Source organism: Halictus rubicundus, unplaced genomic scaffold (assembly GCF_050948215.1).
Source record: "Halictus rubicundus isolate RS-2024b unplaced genomic scaffold, iyHalRubi1_principal scaffold0661, whole genome shotgun sequence".
NCBI classification, from domain to species: domain Eukaryota; kingdom Metazoa; phylum Arthropoda; class Insecta; order Hymenoptera; family Halictidae; genus Halictus; species Halictus rubicundus.
Window position 1 is genome coordinate 14,094 of NW_027489202.1, and position 18,127 is coordinate 32,220.

Here is an 18,127-nt window from a genome sequence, read left to right on the forward strand (position 1 = left end):
CAAAAAAACGAAAGTCGATTCACCCCCTTCTACCCCCAAGTGATTCCCTAATCCTAACCCTAACCCTAACCCTGACCCTAAACCTTTTTTATGAGGAAATGTAACGTAACGCACATAACCCGAAATTAATCACGACTTGGCGTGACGTTTTATAGCGACTGAATTACGGAGAAGAAAATATAAATCTCCAACATGTTCAACATTCACCATTAGTGCATGGTTTCACTGTCGGTGTTTCACTGTGACATATACACTATTCTCCGTGTATTTTCTGCGATCTCTATGTCTGTAATATCCAAATGATGTATATGTTACAGTGAAACACCGAAATCTGGAGAATGTCGACTTTCACCGGTGAATGTCAACATTCACATAGTCGCTTGGTGTATGTCCGAAATATTTGCTAAATACCCTTATTTCTGACTTACACCGGTAAATGTTGACATTTACCATGCACTAATGGTGAATGTTGAACATGTTGGAGATTTATATTTTCTTCTCCGTAATTCAGTCGCTATAAAACGTCACGCCAAGTCGTGATTAATTTCGGGTTATGTGCGTTACATTACATTTCCTCATAAAAAAGGTTTAGGGTTAGGGTTAGGGTTAGGATTAGGGAATCACTTGGGGGTAGAAGGGGGTGAATCGTATTTTTTAAGCGAATGTTCAGTAGAAAGATACACGATACATCTGACGAAATTAGAATTTAGAAATTGAGAAGTTCGTACAATTTCCTGAACTTGGATCCCCACCTTGGAAATTCAGAAAATTATGGTACTCTTGGGTATATGTAAAGTATTGTAACGGCTCCGTTTCCCGGCGGACCTCGAAACAACGGGTTCCTCGCGGACGGATTTGGCTCGCCGAGCCAGGGTTCGCGACGGGATAACGCGAGGGTTGCGGCGGGACGCGGACGGTCGAGCACGGGTGATTAACGACACGAGTATTCAAAATGTTCGTCACTGTCCCGGCTTCGCATTTCGGTGGTCGGCGGTCGCGATTCGGGTCTCGATCGCTCGGCGTTCGGGTCGGCCCTCCAGGTGGTCCAGTACGCAGCGGCGTATTCGGGGTTCGCGGGTCGCGGGAAAATTCGGCACACTCGCGATTACAATTTCGCGGGTATAAATACACTCTCGTGAGTCGTATTCAGCGGGCGACTTCTCGGCGTCGCAAAAGGACGATTCCGGTCGTGATCGGGCGGTCGGTATCGGCGGCTAGAAATCGGATCGGAACGTACGTCTTTTCGCGAGCGTGGCGGAAAGCCAAAGAGGCCGTTTTCCGGCTCGTCTTTCTCGTCTTCTAGGCGAGGGGGTGCGGTGCGGTACGGTTTGCGGCCGACTTTTCCGGCGTCGTCCTGTATCCGGCGCGACGGTATTTCATCATGGCGGGTTCCATCATGGCAGGGGCGCTCGCGGGTGCCGGCGGATCTCGGTATCCGTCGGCCGCGTTCGGCTCGGAACAGGCCTGGCGCAGCCAGGTCTGTTACCCCCCCCCCCCCTTACGTCACGGCGGCGAGCGCGAGACGGTCCTTTTACTTCGGCAGGACGGGACCTTACTTGCTACACTTAAACTACGCGACACTGTACACTTAACATTACTTAACCTAGCCTAACCTACGTTTAGCGTTCGTTCACCCCCGCCGGGGTGAAGTCGCGGGTGCCCCGTGGGGCCACGTCCTCGCGCACCTTGTCCACTGTTCCACTGTTGTGTCTATTCACTGTCGTGGCAGCGTCCGGGTTGGCGACGTGGGCGTGGTAGGGCCGGCTCATCCGGGATCCGGATGGACGGCGGGCGGCGGAAACAACGCAGCAGGCGGCCGTCGCTCCCGAACAGCAGCCTCCAGCGTTCGAAGCCGGGCGGGATCGTCACGTACGCTCTGCGTTGGGCGACCAGGCGCAGCGGCACCTCAGCCTGTCGGCCCGTCGACAGCGTAAACCAGACGCTGGGGTAGGTCGGGGGCGGTCCGTGAAAGGGGATCGGATCCCACCGCAGGTTGCGACAGTCTGCGTCGCGGATAGCGTAGCCCCCGTTGGGGGGGTCCCCCGTCCTCTGCCCTCGTCGGTCTCGCCGGGCGGTGCCGTGTCGCGGACCCCCGGGTCGGCCTCTGGGTCGGTCGGGTCCGGGCTGGCGCGGCTGCGGTGAGTGTCGAGGTCGGCGGGGCGTCCTCAGTTTGGACCCCGATCGTCTGCGTGGCGGCGGCCGTCGGTAGGCGCCTCGGCGCTGGCACCGGGCGCAGTGTCCGCTCCGGCGGGGGCGGCTCGGTTATGGTCCAGACCGCTGCGGTGAGGGCGGGCTGCGCCCCGACGGGGTCCGGTCCTACTGGCCTCCCCAGGGCATCCGGTGGGAGGGGGTCCGACCAGTGACTCAGGGTTGCGTGCTGGCGTTCGGCGCGACCCGCTCGGCGCCTCCTCCTCGTCCTGCGACGGCGGGTTCCCTGGTTGGCCCGCGGCGGCGGTGACGGCGTCGGGGTCCACCAGCCCGGGGAGCTGGGCGGCGTGGTGAGCCTGTCCCGACGGCGGGGCGCGGCTCGTGGTCGTCGAGGTCGGTTCGGTCGTGGCGGCGTAGGTCGGGGTTCGGCGCGGCCGTCTCTCCTGCTCTTCGATGCGCTCAAGCTCCTGGACTCACTCGCGGAGCGTCCTCACGTCCGGTACGGATCCCCGGGGTAGGAGATATCGGAACTTCGTCCGCATATTCTCGTGCAGCAGCTCGAGTCTCTCGGACGGTGGTAGCTGGGCTCGTCGCATCAGCGTGGTGATATCCGTCACGAAATCCGTGAACGGCTCGTCGTCCCGCTGTCTTCGTTCCCGGGCGGCACGTTCGTGTTGATAGCGGGTCTGTGGTGACGTGTGGGCTCGGAGGAATGCCCGCCTGAACTCGTCCCAGGTAGCAATTTCCTCCCGTTCGCTCCGGTACCAAGCCTGCGCTCGTCCGCGTTACATTTCAGGCGCGGCCCGGAGTACGTCCTCGTCTGGAATCGCATACGTTGTCTGGATCTCCTCCACGCGTTCCAGGAACGCGTGCGGGTCTTTCCCGTCGGTGGTGAAATCGCTTTTCCGGATCCGGTCAATGTTGCGGAGCGGGTCCGGCTTCTCGAACCGTCGCGGCGGCGGATAGCATTTTCCGCGTCTGCACCCCGGGTTCCGTCATCCTGTATAGGTCGCCCGTCAGACGTTCAATGCACTCGGCTCAACGTTGGCCCCGCTGTTCTGGTGTCCCGGGTGATGGTGATCTGTCGGTGATCCGGCTGGTACTGCTGCTCGCGGGTGTTCCTCGGTGCATCCGCCCCGACTTCCTCGATGCGGTAATTAGAACGTTCGCGCTTGTCCGACGTTCGGTCCGCGATCCTGCTTCGTCGTGGTGGCGGCAGGCGGCGCGCGTGTACCGGCACTGTCGCGGCGGGATAGCACTAGGCGGCGCACGCGCGTCTAGTTTCACTTCACTCCGCGGCACAATTAACCTCGAAAACTCCCACGTGGGCGTAATCCAGCCTGTCCCACGTAGTTACACTGTCCCTGTTCGGGCGCCATGTAACGGGTCCGTTTCCCGGCGGACCTCGAAACAACGGGTTCCTCGCGGATGGATTTGGCTCGCCGTGCCAGGGTTCGCGACGGGATAACGCGAGGGTTGCGGCGGGACGCGGACGGTCGAGCAAGGGTGATTAACGACACGAGTATTCAAAATGTTCGTCACTGTCCCGGCTTCGCGTTTCGGTGGTCGGAGGTCGCGATTCGGGTCTCGATCGCTCGGCGTTCGGGTCGGCCCTCCAGGTGGTCCAGTACGCAGCGGCGTATTCGGGGTTCGCGGGTCGCGGAAAAATTCGGCACACTCGCGATTACTATTTCGCGGGTATAAATACACTCTCGTGAGTCGTATTCAGCGGGCGGCTTCTCGGCGTCGTAAAAGGGCGATTCCGGTCGTGATCGGGCGGTCGGTATCGGCGGCTAGAAATCGGATCGGAACGTACGTCTTTTCGCGAGCGTGGCGGAAAGCCCGAGGGGGTGCGGTGTGGTACGGTTTGCGGCCGACTTTTCCGGCGTCGTCCTGTATCCGGCGCGACGATATTTCATCATGGCGGGTTCCGGTTCCCGCCAAGATCGGTTCGGTGGTGCGGGGATCGCAGGGGCGCTCGCGGGTGCCGGCGGATCTCGGTATCCGTCGGCCGCGTTCGGCTCGGAACAGGCCTGGCGCAGCCAGGTCTGTTACAGTATCATACAGTATGTATAAATTCCTTTTACCCTTGACCCTTAAAATTATTATGGATGACGAGGCTTTTTCTCAATTTTATTTTATGCTTCTCAAAATCTGAAATGCCTTCGAATGTCAGTTACTTCCGCAGTAAATAATCAGATCAATTTTATAAACAAAAATATCTTCCCCAAAGATTGTTTTCACACGAGAAATTTTAATCGACAGTTTAAGTATTTATGAAACTCCCTGAAAATTATAACCACTGATGTTTCAACAACCTTCAGGGAAATAATTTTTAATTCTACTAATGAATTGAATCGTGAAAGGATTATGATTGATGTTTATAAAATGGCGTGAATGAAATACAGCGCATTATTCACACGGATTGATTATCAAGTTGAAATTAATTTAATACGCATTACAAAGCGGACTATTTCACCGGCAGCCATTGTAATCCACTAATTATTATTAAATACCATATTAATCTTGAAATCAATCAAAGGTAAATTCAATCGAGTGACGTAACAAAAGTGAAGCGTAATTAGATTTTGGTTAACAATTATATTTTTCGTTTACAGGTGACGAATGTACACGGGTTCGAGTTTCAAAGACCTGTATTTCTTCAATGTTATAACGTCCCTCGTAAATCTTATCGCGACGCTTCGTTGATAAGTAAGCGACGCCAGACGCATGCGTCCTGGGCATCGATTATTTTGATTGGTGCCAGATATTGCCAGGCTCCAGTCGTGGCCGCTTGCCACGAAGCAAAACGAATGTCGATTTCTTTGAACCTCGAACCGACTATAAACGATAATAAACGACATTGGTGATACACGCGAAACGTATTTTATTCGACAAGCAGTCGCAACGAAATGTTGGCAAGTGACAGATGACCGGTTCGTCGCGTTTCAACGTTCCGGATCGAGAAGGGTGAATAATTTCGAATTTATACATGTTGAAAAGATTTCGAAGCGAAATTGTGCTCGAAGCAGCTCGGCGTGTTTGCATGTAAGCGAGTTGCGGGTGCGTTGTGCGTGCCCGTGGAATCCGCGCGGTGTGTGTCCGCCTTGATGCGAAAGCTGCTGTTTCTCGTTCTTTTGTTTTTTCGTGCGTGTATGTTTTCTCCCCAGTCGTTCATCAACCGCTATCCGTTACGGTCAGTTATTTGTTTGCAACCAATTGTTCAATAATACATCATCGATTTTGTTACACGCGATCATTAAATTATTTGCAAGTACCTCAAAAGATCATTAAAGTTCATCTCTTTCGTTGAAGCTTTACAAAATTGTGATGTTTCGATATTTTCGATGATTTTTCTAGTTTCGTACAGTTTTGAAATGATCGATGATGATCGAGGAGCAGCATGGCCACCGTAAAACCGTCCACTTGCAAAGAATCCATTCGACGATGGGAAGAAGACAACGAACAAGAGGCCTCCACGGCGACAGAAGTCAGTCTGAGCTTTCAATGGCCTCCCATAGAAAAGATGGACAATGCTTTGGCGAGTTTGACCAACTGCGAGAAACTTTCGTTATCGACGAACATGATCGAGAAGATTGCAGGTGAATATTCTCCCACTATCTTTAGAAAAATTTTAGTATCCTTTTTGCAGGCTCTTTTTATCTTTCCTCTACTCGTATCGATAAATCCTAAACAATTTCGACTAGACTATTCGATTTGTTTACTCAGGTAGCAATTTTCTGCTTCATTCAATCTTAAATTCTGCTTCAAGTATATTTTTGGCGCTAAAATCACCGCCTTTTGCTCGCGAAGTACAGTAACAAGTACAGTGATCAAAATTTGTTCGAAGCAGGTTTGGGTAAATTAGAACAAGAATCCCACAGTGTTATCTAAACAATTATAATGCAAGATAAGTAACATAGTTTGAGTTGAAAGAATTGCAGGTGATGAAATTTTTCGTTTACACGGCGGTAGTAGAATTCTTTAACAAAAATGTCCCTACCTCAGTAAAATGAGAGAATGAAACGGGAATTAAAGAATAGAAATAATGAATGTGGGGCTTCAAGGATATTTTACGGAGGGTTGAATTTTAATTCGTTTTTTCGCAATAAATATTACTCCCGAGATTCACTGTTAAACATTTTACATCCGCAACGAGAAAGCGATTCTCAGTTTGGTCGGAACGGGGGAAAGGGAACGAGGATAATGAATAAGACGGGCGTTCGACAGGACAGATAATAATGCATGCGCAATTCCATTACGAAGCACGATAAATGGACCGCAGATGCTGGCCATCCTAACGTCGCTTTCATCAGAGTCTGGCATCGTTCAGAAACCAATTTACGTTCGTTCTGCGCATCTTCGCTCTTATTGGCTCCCTTCCCAATGCACTACGCATGCGCGGAGCGGACTGATGTGACGCCATGTCCGGCAGCGGCATTCGCAACCAAATACGCGGTGTGTCAAAGTATTTCGAATTTAAATAGCGAAAGGTTCTGGCAATCGTCACTTAAATGACCTGGCCCTCAACCCGACCTCCTATGGCATGCACTTGGGAAGGATGGAATTTCCGCGTCCGAAAATTCCCTCGTTCCCACACACCATGGTCGCTTCATTTACATTTTTCAACTAAAAACGTAAAGAAAGAATTCATTTACATTTTCCGACATTATACAGTTAATTATCGAGGTTGAAAAAATTATATTACTATAGTCCAATCCTTTCTAAATAAAACAAAAAAAAATTTAGCGCAATCGGACAAACAGTTCCTAAGATAAAAATTCGTAAATGAAGCCCATTTTCGCCACTCATTTCCTACCCACTTCTTCTGCCTATTAATCTGTACTTTTGTTCTACCGCGTATATTAATCTCGCAGTCTACAAAGTGGGGACTGAGTAGTGGAGTAGGGAGTCTGAGGAGCTCGCAGCGCCCCCAACGTCTTCCGGGCTGCGCGAAATAGTGCCAGACTCTGATGAACGCGACTTTACTCCCTTGACACGTAACTGTGGCTCAATTAATGTAACTCGATCGCCTGGAAATTCGATTGAACGCAGATCTTGCGCCGTTTCGTATTGCGATCATCCTCTTGAATTCAGGTCGCCTTTATTTTCATTTAACTTGAGCGTTCCGTTTTATCTGGATACAATTCAACGTTAATCGCTTCCTCAGAATCTAATGAAATCATCAAAACTTCCTTTTTAACTTAAACGATCCAAAGGGGCCAATCTTTTAGAACGGTATTCATTATTTTAGTGCTAAGGGCATAGCAAGGCCTTAAATATTTTTTGAAATAGGAAGTGGTGTTAATCTTCATTAGGTTCCAAGAAAACAGCTTGTATAGATTCCTTTAAAACATCCCGTCTAATTAAACTTCTCTCATTTGACACAGGGATCGGAACATTGAAGAACCTGAGGGTCCTATCGCTGGGTCGTAACATAATTAAAGGATTCTCCGGCTTGGAGCCTTTAGGGGACACGTTGGAGGAGCTTTGGATTTCTTACAACCTGATCGAGAAAATAAAGGGAATCAACGCGATGAGAAATCTTCGTGTCCTTTACATGTCGAACAACTTGGTGAGAGACTGGAACGAGTTCAACAGGCTTCAGGAACTCGCGAACCTCCAGGACCTCGTATTCGTTGGTAATCCGCTGTACGAAAGCGTCGAGGTACTTTACAGCTACCTTTTTCATTTGAAAATTGTATAATTTGATTAACTTTTAATATTCGTTCTTTTTAGTTGGAGCAGTGGAGGTCAGAGGTCGCTCGACGCTTACCGACGTTGGAAAAGTTAGACGGCGAGCCGATAATACGAACGGAAGAATGCTGCGCGACTCAAACGCAAAAAGTTGACTGTCCTTCCCAATCGGAAAACAGCTTAATATGATCATACAGCAGTTTTATGGTAATGTTTATTTAATATTCTGTACATTTGTTTTTGGAGTTTCTTTTGTATGATTCTTTATTTGGTCAAGTATGAACCTGTATAGATTTAGTAATATTTTTCGTAATCGTATTGATTTATACTTTGTGAGCATATTACCTTTCAATTTAATCGATGGATCGGAAATTGTATTTATATGACCGTTTTATATCTTTATACAGATTTCAATCTACATCAGGAAGGCGTAAGAATTAACGTTCGGAATTCGTCACCTTTGTGTCCACGGTTGTAATGTATCGTCAATATTCTTCAGTCGACCATTCACGTCGCTCCGCTCCAAAGAATTTGATACGAATAGAAGAAGCTCTCGATGGCTCCGGCTACATTGTTGCGTTCGACATAGACATATTGCGTGCCCATAGGAGGGCCATTTTCATAATACATACGGGGTTAATCTCGCGATTAAACTTCTAAGCGTCCACCGACCAAAAAGGCTCGGTGAACTCTATTGTCTGGAAACTGTGAATCATTGGCCCCGTCTAATGGATTTTCCTTGGAGAGAAATGAGCTAGTTACTCGAATGATCAGATAATGATGTTCCTCGACGATTCTTCTTCGGTGCATCAGAACGTTGGAATTTTTCGTCGTTGCTTAGATAGAACCTCGAAGATTCTGTCCCGTCGAGTCCTTACAAAATCCTCCTAAATATATTTTCATCTAGATCATGCAAATTGAAAACTTTTCTCTTAATGTATTACCACAGACTTCTACATTTATTTCTACACTTTGTATTCAGTTATTCAGCACATGATTTCGTTTCAAAAAGTACATAACTACATTAGACCCGTTGAGAAATTCAGTAGCATCCGACCGGGTGATAAATAATTTCTGTTCCTCAGAATCAATAGTGTAGGAATCTTGGGAAATGGGGAGATTAATCTCTTTGAAACACTTTACTGAATATTAATATATTTAGAAGAAATAACGCTGACACGATTAACACTCTTTCTCGCAAGGCAGTCGCAACTCTACTCTCTCCGCTCTTCCCGAACATCCACGCTTTATAGTCTTTCACCCCCTTGCATTCGTCTCGCTTGCACTCTGTTTCTTGCATCCGTCGCTTTCATTCTTAGAAATACACAAACTCTCCTATCTCTTAGACCTAAACACTTTTCATTCACGCCTCCTCAGTCACTCGAGTTTTCCAAACATACCGGCGCCGGACCGTCGCAACATGATCCGGTCGCCCGCACGCACGCACGCACAATGAACCATTCATCCCACAAATCTGATGTCGTTCGCTCCACTTTTAGAATAGTTACTCGAACTGAAAGGGTGAAACGGTCGCTGATTGAATTTTCCATCGTGTTAGACGGCAAGTGCATGGCGTGCACCCACCGGGTGAAGTACGCCGAGATCTCGGTTGCCATCAACCACAACGTAGATCACCTTCTGGTCGGGATACTCCACCAGATTCGGCTGAAGAACGCGGACAACGGAGCCGCGAACGGGGCCGCAGGCGGCGGACACTGGTACACGTCCAAAACCATCGTACGTGCCAGTATGAAAGCCAAACGTGTAATTACTTGGTTGTTTGGCAAGGAGGACTCGAAATTAAAAAACTGTGAAAATCTGCACATACTGTAAATTGACCGAGTGGATGTGTCAGTGCGGTGCCTGAAGACCGGGACGGGACCGGGGACGTTTGGCCCCTAGATTCGAAACCAGGGTGTAGGGTTTGAGTCGACGGGGCTTCAGTGTTCGAAACTATATTTCTGTTCGCCCCGGTTGGGTCATTATCTCGAGCGTAATGACCATTACCCAGAAGGCCTTTCGGGACCGCATTGACAGTGTATTGTATGTAAATGAATTGTATGGAAATGTATTGTATGTAAATTATATATAGATATATTGTAAAAACGAGAATAGTTGTTAGAACGTATGTAAGAACGGGGTCAAATTGATCAGACCCCTGGCTTTACAATTGTTATGTATTATTACCAGATTGCGGATCTGTGTGCGAAACAGAAAGCTTCCAAATTAATCGTAAGAAACGCGGGTCGAGTGAAGATAATATTTCTTCTTTAAATAAATTTTGTACATCAAATGTAATAACATTCTCAAGTTCTTCTAACGTCATTACAATTATACATTTTACTTGTTCCTATTACAAACGCATAAAGATCCGCAGTCTACCACCAAAAGGTATTCGTTCTCGCCTATCGATCCTCCATCGTCAGGATCTAAAGATATCATCAAGACGATACATTTTCAAAGTAATTCAATTTGAGCGTCATGGTTCGTGTATCCCATCGTAATACCGCAGATCATGTGTAGCGCTATTAAATTACTATTATACTTTTGATACTTTTTTAAATTAACGTGATTGTTAGGAAGCAAATTTTGGTTTGACGGTTGGTCTGTGAGAGCTTGCGTGAACGTCTCGTTGCAATTGAAAAGCTTTGTACAGAGTGAGCAAGAGTATGAGCATCGTTGATTGATAAACAATTAAAGTTTGGCCAAAAGTTTTTGACACGGATCGGTGGAAAATAGAAGAGAAGAAAATATAAATCTCCAACATGTTCAACATTCACCATTAGTGCATGGTTTCACTGTCGGTGTTTCACTGTAACATATACACTATTCTCCGTGTATTTTCTGCGATCTCTATGTCTGTAATATCCAAATGATGTATATGTTACAGTGAAACACCGAAATCTGGAGAATGTCGACTTTCACCGGGGAATGTCAACATTCACATAGTCGCTTGGTGTATGTCCGAAATATTTGCTAAATACCCTTATTTCTGACTTACACCGGTAAATGTTGACATTCACCATGCACTAATGGTGAATGTTGAACATGTTGGAGATTTATATTTTCTTCTCCGTAATTCAGTCGCCAAAAAACGTCACGCCAAGTCGTGATTAATTTCGGGTTATGTGCGTTACGACGTTACATTTCCTCATAAAAAAGGTTTAGGGTTAGGGTTAGGGTTAGGATTAGGGAATCACTTGGGGGCAGAAGGGGGTGAATCGACTTTCGTTTTTTTGACTCTTCTGTTTTGGACCTGCACCAGAGCATATCTGTGATTGTCGACATACACCGGACAGGGTCCGAATATACATATTTGGTATCTGTCGACTTTTACCGGTGCATGTCAACAGATACCAAATACGTCGGTGAAAGATCGAATATTTTATTACATTGTTGTATATTCGGAACCCTGTCCGGTGTATGTCGACAATCACAGATATGCTCTGGTGGAGGTCCAAAACAGAAGAGTCAAAAAAACGAAAGTCGATTCACCCCCTTCTACCCCCAAGTGATTCCCTAATCCTAACCCTAACCCTAACCCTGACCCTAAACCTTTTTTATGAGGAAATGTAACGTAACGCACATAACCCGAAATTAATCACGACTTGGCGTGACGTTTTATAGCGACTGAATTACGGAGAAGAAAATATAAATCTCCAACATGTTCAACATTCACCATTAGTGCATGGTTTCACTGTCGGTGTTTCACTGTAACATATACACTATTCTCCGTGTATTTTCTGCGATCTCTATGTCTGTAATATCCAAATGATGTATATGTTACAGTGAAACACCGAAATCTGGAGAATGTCGACTTTCACCGGTGAATGTCAACATTCACATAGTCGCTTGGTGTATGTCCGAAATATTTGCTAAATACCCTTATTTCTGACTTACACCGGTAAATGTTGACATTCACCATGCACTAATGCACGATCGATCTCGTACGGTCCTTTGAACCGCGGAATTATTTTTGTTGACACTCCTGGGGTGCAATCGTAATTTCTGATAAGCACCTTATCTTTAACCCTATATTTATTCGGAGCCTTATGTCTTTTATCGAAAATGCGTTTTTGCGACTCCTGATTTTTTCGAATTCGGTTACTAGCTTCTTTTCGGACGCTATTCAAATCACGGGAAATACTTATCTTTCCACTAATCTCCAACATATCACGCAACCCATCTATGACCTCACCACGTTGTCGCATACCAAACAGTAACATGCTTGGACTTTTGTCGGTAGACTTACAAACAGTATTATTACACGCAAATTGAACCTCTCGCAATACATTATACCATACCACACCACGCTCACTCATCAATTTGGCGATCATCGGTAAAATTGTGCGGTTATATCTCTCGACCTGCCCGTTCGCCTGAGGAGAAGCGGTCGCTATCTTAACATGCTGTATATGATATTCTTGTGTGAACTCATTGAATTCGTGAGACATAAAACTACTTCCTCGGTCCGAAACTATGCGCAGCGGTCGACTATAATGCTCGAAATACGATTTTAGACACTTTATGACTTCAGCGGTGTTCTTAGTCTTAGTGGCGTACATTTTTATATATTTGGTGAACGCGTCGATTACAACAAATATATATTTGTAACCCGATTTATGTGCTCTTGAAACAGGAGCTAAATGGTCGATGTGTAGGGTATCGAAAGGTTTATCACCCTTCGGTATACAGTGCAAGGTTCCCTCTAACTTTCCGCAGTTCGGCGTGTATGCGATACATTTCAAACAGCCGCGAATGTGTTTCTCGATCTTGGATTTCATATCTGGAAACCAATAACTATCCGTAATGTTTCGCACCGTTTTTTCAATTCCGACGTGTCCCATCTCATTGTGGTACTTGTACATAATACTTGATTCTAAAGTGCTCGGCACGTAAAACAAAATTCTATCCTGATGCTTCCGGTATACTAGACCGTCTCTCATTTCGTACAATTTATTTTCTGAATTTTCTAATTCCGTACGAATTTTCCCGATAACTTTATCGTCATTTTGGCATAGCGCTAAATTTCTATCGAACGAATTGTCTTCAATCACAAAAACCTGACGACTTAACGTGTCTACATGGAGCATACGCGAACCGGCCCTATGCTCTAGCTCGTAATCGTAATTTTGCATTTCAAGCACCCAACGTGCAATTCGGGGATTCGTCTCTTTTTTATTTAGCGTCAGACTAAGAGCTTGGCAATCCGTAACTATCTTAAACTTTCTTCCTAGTAAATATGTTCGGAAACGTCGGAGAGCAGAAACGATTGCTAGCGTTTCTAACTCAAAACTGTGATAGCGTGATTCAATCTCAGTCGTGCGTTTAGAAAAGTACAACACTGGGTGTAGCTTCTTATCGGCCTTCCTTTGTAACAGGATAGCACCGAACCCGGACGCGCTCGCATCACAGTGCAACTCGGTCTCGTCTTGTGGAGAATAAATACTTAATATCGGCGCGCTTAACAATCGATTCTTAAGCGTCTCGAACGCTTGTTTTTCTTTTTCGGCAAACTGAAACTTTGCATCCTTCCTCGTAAGATCGTATAGGGGCTTCGCGAGGATGGAGAAACCCTCAATAAATTTCCGAAAGTATGAACTCAAGCCCAAAAATCCCTGCACCTCTCGAACGTTTCGCGGAAATGGGAATTTTTTTACCGCCTCGAGGCCTCGTTCTGTCGGCCTGATTCCTTCGCTTGTTACCGTGTAACCCAAATAATCGAGTTTTGTTTGGAGAAATCTGCATTTATCTAACCGTAAATTCAAAAGATTCACTGTCAGTAGTTTAAATACTTTTCCAAGGACTTCTAAATGGTGCTCTATAGTCTCGGTCGCGATGAGAAAATCATCCAAATAAACAGATATTTCGCCGTCGTTGATTAGTTCTTTAAAGATTTCAGTGACGTAGCGTTGGAATTTAAGAGGCGCGCCCTTTAACCCGAATGGCATCCTCGTGTATTCGTATTGCCCGGAAGGTGTTACAAAAGATGTAAATTTAATCGAGTCTTCGTGCATCTTGACATGGAAAAATCTATCCTTTAAATCGAGGGTGGTAAAATACTTTTTCCCTTCCAGCAAATCTAATTGGTCTTCGATTAATGGCAGCGGAAAGTTATCGCGGATCGTGATTTTATTCAATGTACGGAAATCTACACACATTCTAATTTCCCCGTTCTTTTTCTTCGTTAGAACGATAGGAGACGCGTACTCGGATGTGCTCTCCCTAATTATCCCTTTTTCCAATAATCCATCGAGGATACCACGCAATTTGTTTTTCTCGTCATACGATAATCTACGAGGTGAAAATGAAAAGGGTTTGTCGCTCGTAAGTGTTAATTTCATTGTGTTTTCTACACTTGGCTCCACAGGTCTTTGTGCGTTAATGTACATTTTACTAAATAACTCCCGCGCTCGTGTCTTTACTTCATTAGAAAGGTTCTCGTCAAAACGCATGTCATCGGCGCTGATGCACGTATTACCCTGATCTACCTCAATGTTCATAATATCGGCTATATCATCGCGTTCTACTGTTTCCTCTCTACTCAACGATAAGTTGGCAATTTTCATGAAATCGCGTCCTAAAACTAAAGAGTTTTTCATCGTTTCGTCTGGTACAACTCTCAACATAACGCAATATTTTTCCGTGTCGTAAATAATTGTGGCTTGCGTCTTTCCTAACACGTTCAAGTCGCTACCGTTAATCCCGTGAAACCTATCTGAAACGCGATCGGCTGTAAAACATGTTCTCGGAACGCAATTCTCTTTAACAAAAGAAATCGGACTTCCCGAATCGATAAGTGCGTTTACTTTTGAACTGAAACTACCGCACTCGCTACTTATCTGTATTTCTACCGCTCGCCGAAAATCATCGCCTTCTTTTCGCCCGCGCGCGATGTAGTTGACGTCGTTCCTCGTTGTCTGTGCGTTGCATTGATTCGCTCGATGACCCATCTTTCCGCACGTGAAACAGGATCCCCTCTCTCTCACTGGTCTCGTACATTCGGCTGAGAAGTGACCTGGCTTGTTGCAATTGAAGCATCTCCGCCCGGTGCTCGCTGATCCTAGTCCCTCCTTCGGCGATGGTCTTCGTATGGGTGGTCTACCAGACCCATCTGATGACACGACTTTTCCGGACAGCGAAACTCCCTCCGAAAGTCGTAGTCTTCCCGCCGGCAACTTTACGTTCGTGAAAGCCGTCAGTATTTCGTCCACGGACTCATAACGCTGTACCTTTCCTGTATTTGCAACTCCCTATTCGGTATACCATCGACGACGTAGCTGAATAATTCTGTTTCCGAAACAGGTACTCGATTTGCAAGGATTGTCTTATCGTGCACATAATCGGTGAAAGATTCTTCCACGCCCCACTTCTCCTCGCTTCAAGCTCACGTCTCAAACATAATGGATCCGGTCGTTGCCCGTACAGTCTCTTCAACTCTCTCAAAAGCTCGTGGGCAGTTAAGTCTACGCAGTCTATTCTTGAGTGATACCACTTCAATGCACGACCTGTCAATCTGCTACACACTAAAGCTTTCGCTTGGTGGTTGTCCAACTCGTACGTCGACAGGAGTCCTCTCACCTGTTTCTCCCACCGACCAAAGTCGTTACTGCTTCCACTAAATTCACCCACTATGTCTTTTAACTCTTGCCACTTTTTCACTCTCGTCCATCCAGATGGGATTGTTTCCGAGCTTGGCGTCTCCCGTAATAACGCCAATTCTCTCCTAAGCAGCTCATTCTCCCGAGCGATAACATCTCGTTCTCTTCTTAAAACGTCTAATTCACGGATGGTTATCTCGTCCAGCCCTCTCGTATCGGGTTGGTTTTGAGTCTCGTTGGTCGACCCCGGCAGCGGTTCTGTGTCGACCTCTGTCATGGCTAATTCTTCCGCTGTGACATTAGCATTCAGTAACCGTTTTAACAGCTCGGCTTTCGTACCGGTCGATTGCAAATTCTTGGTTTTCAGCTTCTCCTTCAGTTCCGACACCGTAAGGGAACAATTCATTTTTTAATCGGAATGCACACTTCACACAAACGTCCGTCACGTAACTTAAACTTCGACCGACAAGACCGACAAGAAATTGCAAAACGGTTGCCTCGATCCCACTTCTGAATTTGTAAGGAATTTAAACAGACGTAAAACATTAAATCATTTATTAACAACGCGTCTTTCTCCGGTGTCCGACCTGACGAGACTGCTCGTCCTTTTATCGTCTCGTTCGTTTTTCGTTTTTCGACGTTCGTTTTATCAATAATTTGAACATATGAGTATTTGCATGAACAATATATACAGTGACGGATTAAATCTTAGCTTACATATATGACCGTTTTATATCTTTATACCGATTTCATCTACATCAGGAAGGCGTAAGAATTAACATTACTAAATTGCGCGTTCACGGTGCATATAGAATAGGTACTTTTTTTGATACGTAAAAGCAGGCTTTATAAATGTCATATTCAATATTTAAATCGAAGCATCGTGTATGGTTTGTTCTTGTCAAATCATATTATACACCCGTAGTAAAAAAGAAGTATATGGAATATTCAGTTGTTGCTAATACTAATATTCCGAAATAGTTTTCAGTGGATTTTTCCACTGTCTTCGTGCCGTTGCAATCGCCTGTACTCTACCTTCGACATGCATGCAAACGCGGCCCACATACACGAAATATTTTAGTTCTATTTTGTTCTATTTTATATGTACACCTTTAAAATTGTAATTTATTTGATGAAAAATACAGAATATTAGTTACAACAGTTAATGTGTTCTTTTTTCCGCACCCTGCCACGAAAATTCTGTGCCATCTCTTTTGGTATCATGTTCTCCTAGTATAAGTTCGAAAAATTGCGAAAACTTTCGAAAATTCTGAAAATCCAACTTTGTATTAGGAGAACATGATATCAAAGGAGGTGTCCGAATTTCAGTAGTACAAGTCAACGTCGAGTCAGACGCTCGAAAATTCTCGGAAATTAAGTGGTACAAGTCAACGACAAGTCAGACGGTCGAAAATCCGAGAAATTTCGGAAATTTTAACTTTTGTATTAGGAGAAATGATATCGAAGGAGGTATCCGAATTTCAGTAGTACAAGTTAACGCATGCCAGGCGGTTGAAATTTTTCGCGAATTTTTCGAAAAATTGAGTTTTGTATTAGGAGAATATGATAGTAAAAGAGGTGGCACGAAAATTAGAAAATTTAGAAATTCAGGAACAACTCTACGACGGGTCGGAAGTTCGGGAAAAATTGAAGGTGCAATAAATATAACGCGGATATTTCTTTTCATTACATTGTCTTTATTTATTCATTGTTCATTCTTACATAAAATGATTGTGTTAAAATACAATATAAATGTTTACATGTAACGTAGATGGCACCGTGAGTAACCGCGTTATCGCACATGGTAACGATGGTAACATAGTGGGTTAAGTATACAGATTATTGCAGTTCTTGCTAATATGTCTAAATTCGTGAAGTTTCGGCAACATTGGGCGCCACACAGGAATTGTACCAGACCTAGACAGAAAAGCCGATAAGATGCAATGTTTATAGTGATTTTAATTCTATATTAACAGTGTCTTGTCGGTGCTAGAGTTCTCTATCATACCGAAACATTTTCTACAGTGGGTAACAGTGTTGGTAATGCAGAACCGAAGAAATTTATATTATCTGTCGATGATATTTGTCGACAAGTTTGAGCGTTTTACCATGAGGGATCTCTGTTTGTAAATTTTACAATTCAAAATGATTTTTGTTTAGATCGTACACTATATGTACAAATTGAATCCTTATTGGCACGAAGAACTTTTTAACATGTAAAATGTATTTTTATATGCGATATACTGTACAAATTTAGCTGGCGCACTATAATATGCTCTATTTAAATTCTACTCAGAATTCTACATTTCTGTTACCAATTGTTAACTACTAGAGAAAATACAAGTATACGGTAGATATACACTTTCATTTTCTTCTATTAAATTAGACAGCTATTAAAAGTAATCGCACAGCAAGGGATCAACATGAAATAGATTTTTCTACATACCACGGATGCAGAAAATTCCTCCAGCTTATTCAGCGTTCGGAATTCGTCACCTTTGTGTCCACCGTTGTAATGTATCGTCAATATTCTTCAGTCGACCATTCACGTCGCTCCGCTCCAAAGAATTTGATACGAATAGAAGAAGCTCTCGATGGCTCCGGCTACATTGTTGCGTTCGACATAGACATATTGCGTGCCCATAGGAGGGCCATTTTCATAATACATACGGGGTTAATCT

General features: G+C 45.1%; 1 protein-coding gene across 4 annotated transcripts; it reads left to right on the plus strand.

Annotated features, from left to right (window-relative positions):
* Nucleotides 1–4,750: 4,750 nt before the first annotated feature.
* Nucleotides 4,751–10,964, plus strand: LOC143364539 (dynein axonemal light chain 1-like). Of its 4 annotated transcripts, XM_076804837.1 has the most exons (5): nt 4,751–5,118; nt 5,509–5,750; nt 7,539–7,816; nt 7,888–8,052; nt 8,253–10,964. In XM_076804837.1, the coding sequence occupies exons 2-4, from the start codon at nt 5,552–5,554 to the stop codon at nt 8,032–8,034; spliced, it is 624 nt and encodes a 207-aa protein (XP_076660952.1). In that variant the 5' UTR covers nt 4,751–5,118; nt 5,509–5,551; the 3' UTR covers nt 8,035–8,052; nt 8,253–10,964. The 4 variants fall into 4 exon arrangements, with proteins under 4 accessions (XP_076660952.1, XP_076660951.1, XP_076660954.1 ...); XM_076804836.1 differs by lacking the exon at nt 8,253–10,964 and having other exon boundaries at nt 4,752–5,118; nt 7,888–8,244; XM_076804839.1 differs by lacking the exons at nt 4,751–5,118; nt 8,253–10,964 and adding an exon at nt 5,269–5,344 and having other exon boundaries at nt 7,888–8,244.
* Nucleotides 10,965–18,127: the final 7,163 nt, after the last annotated feature.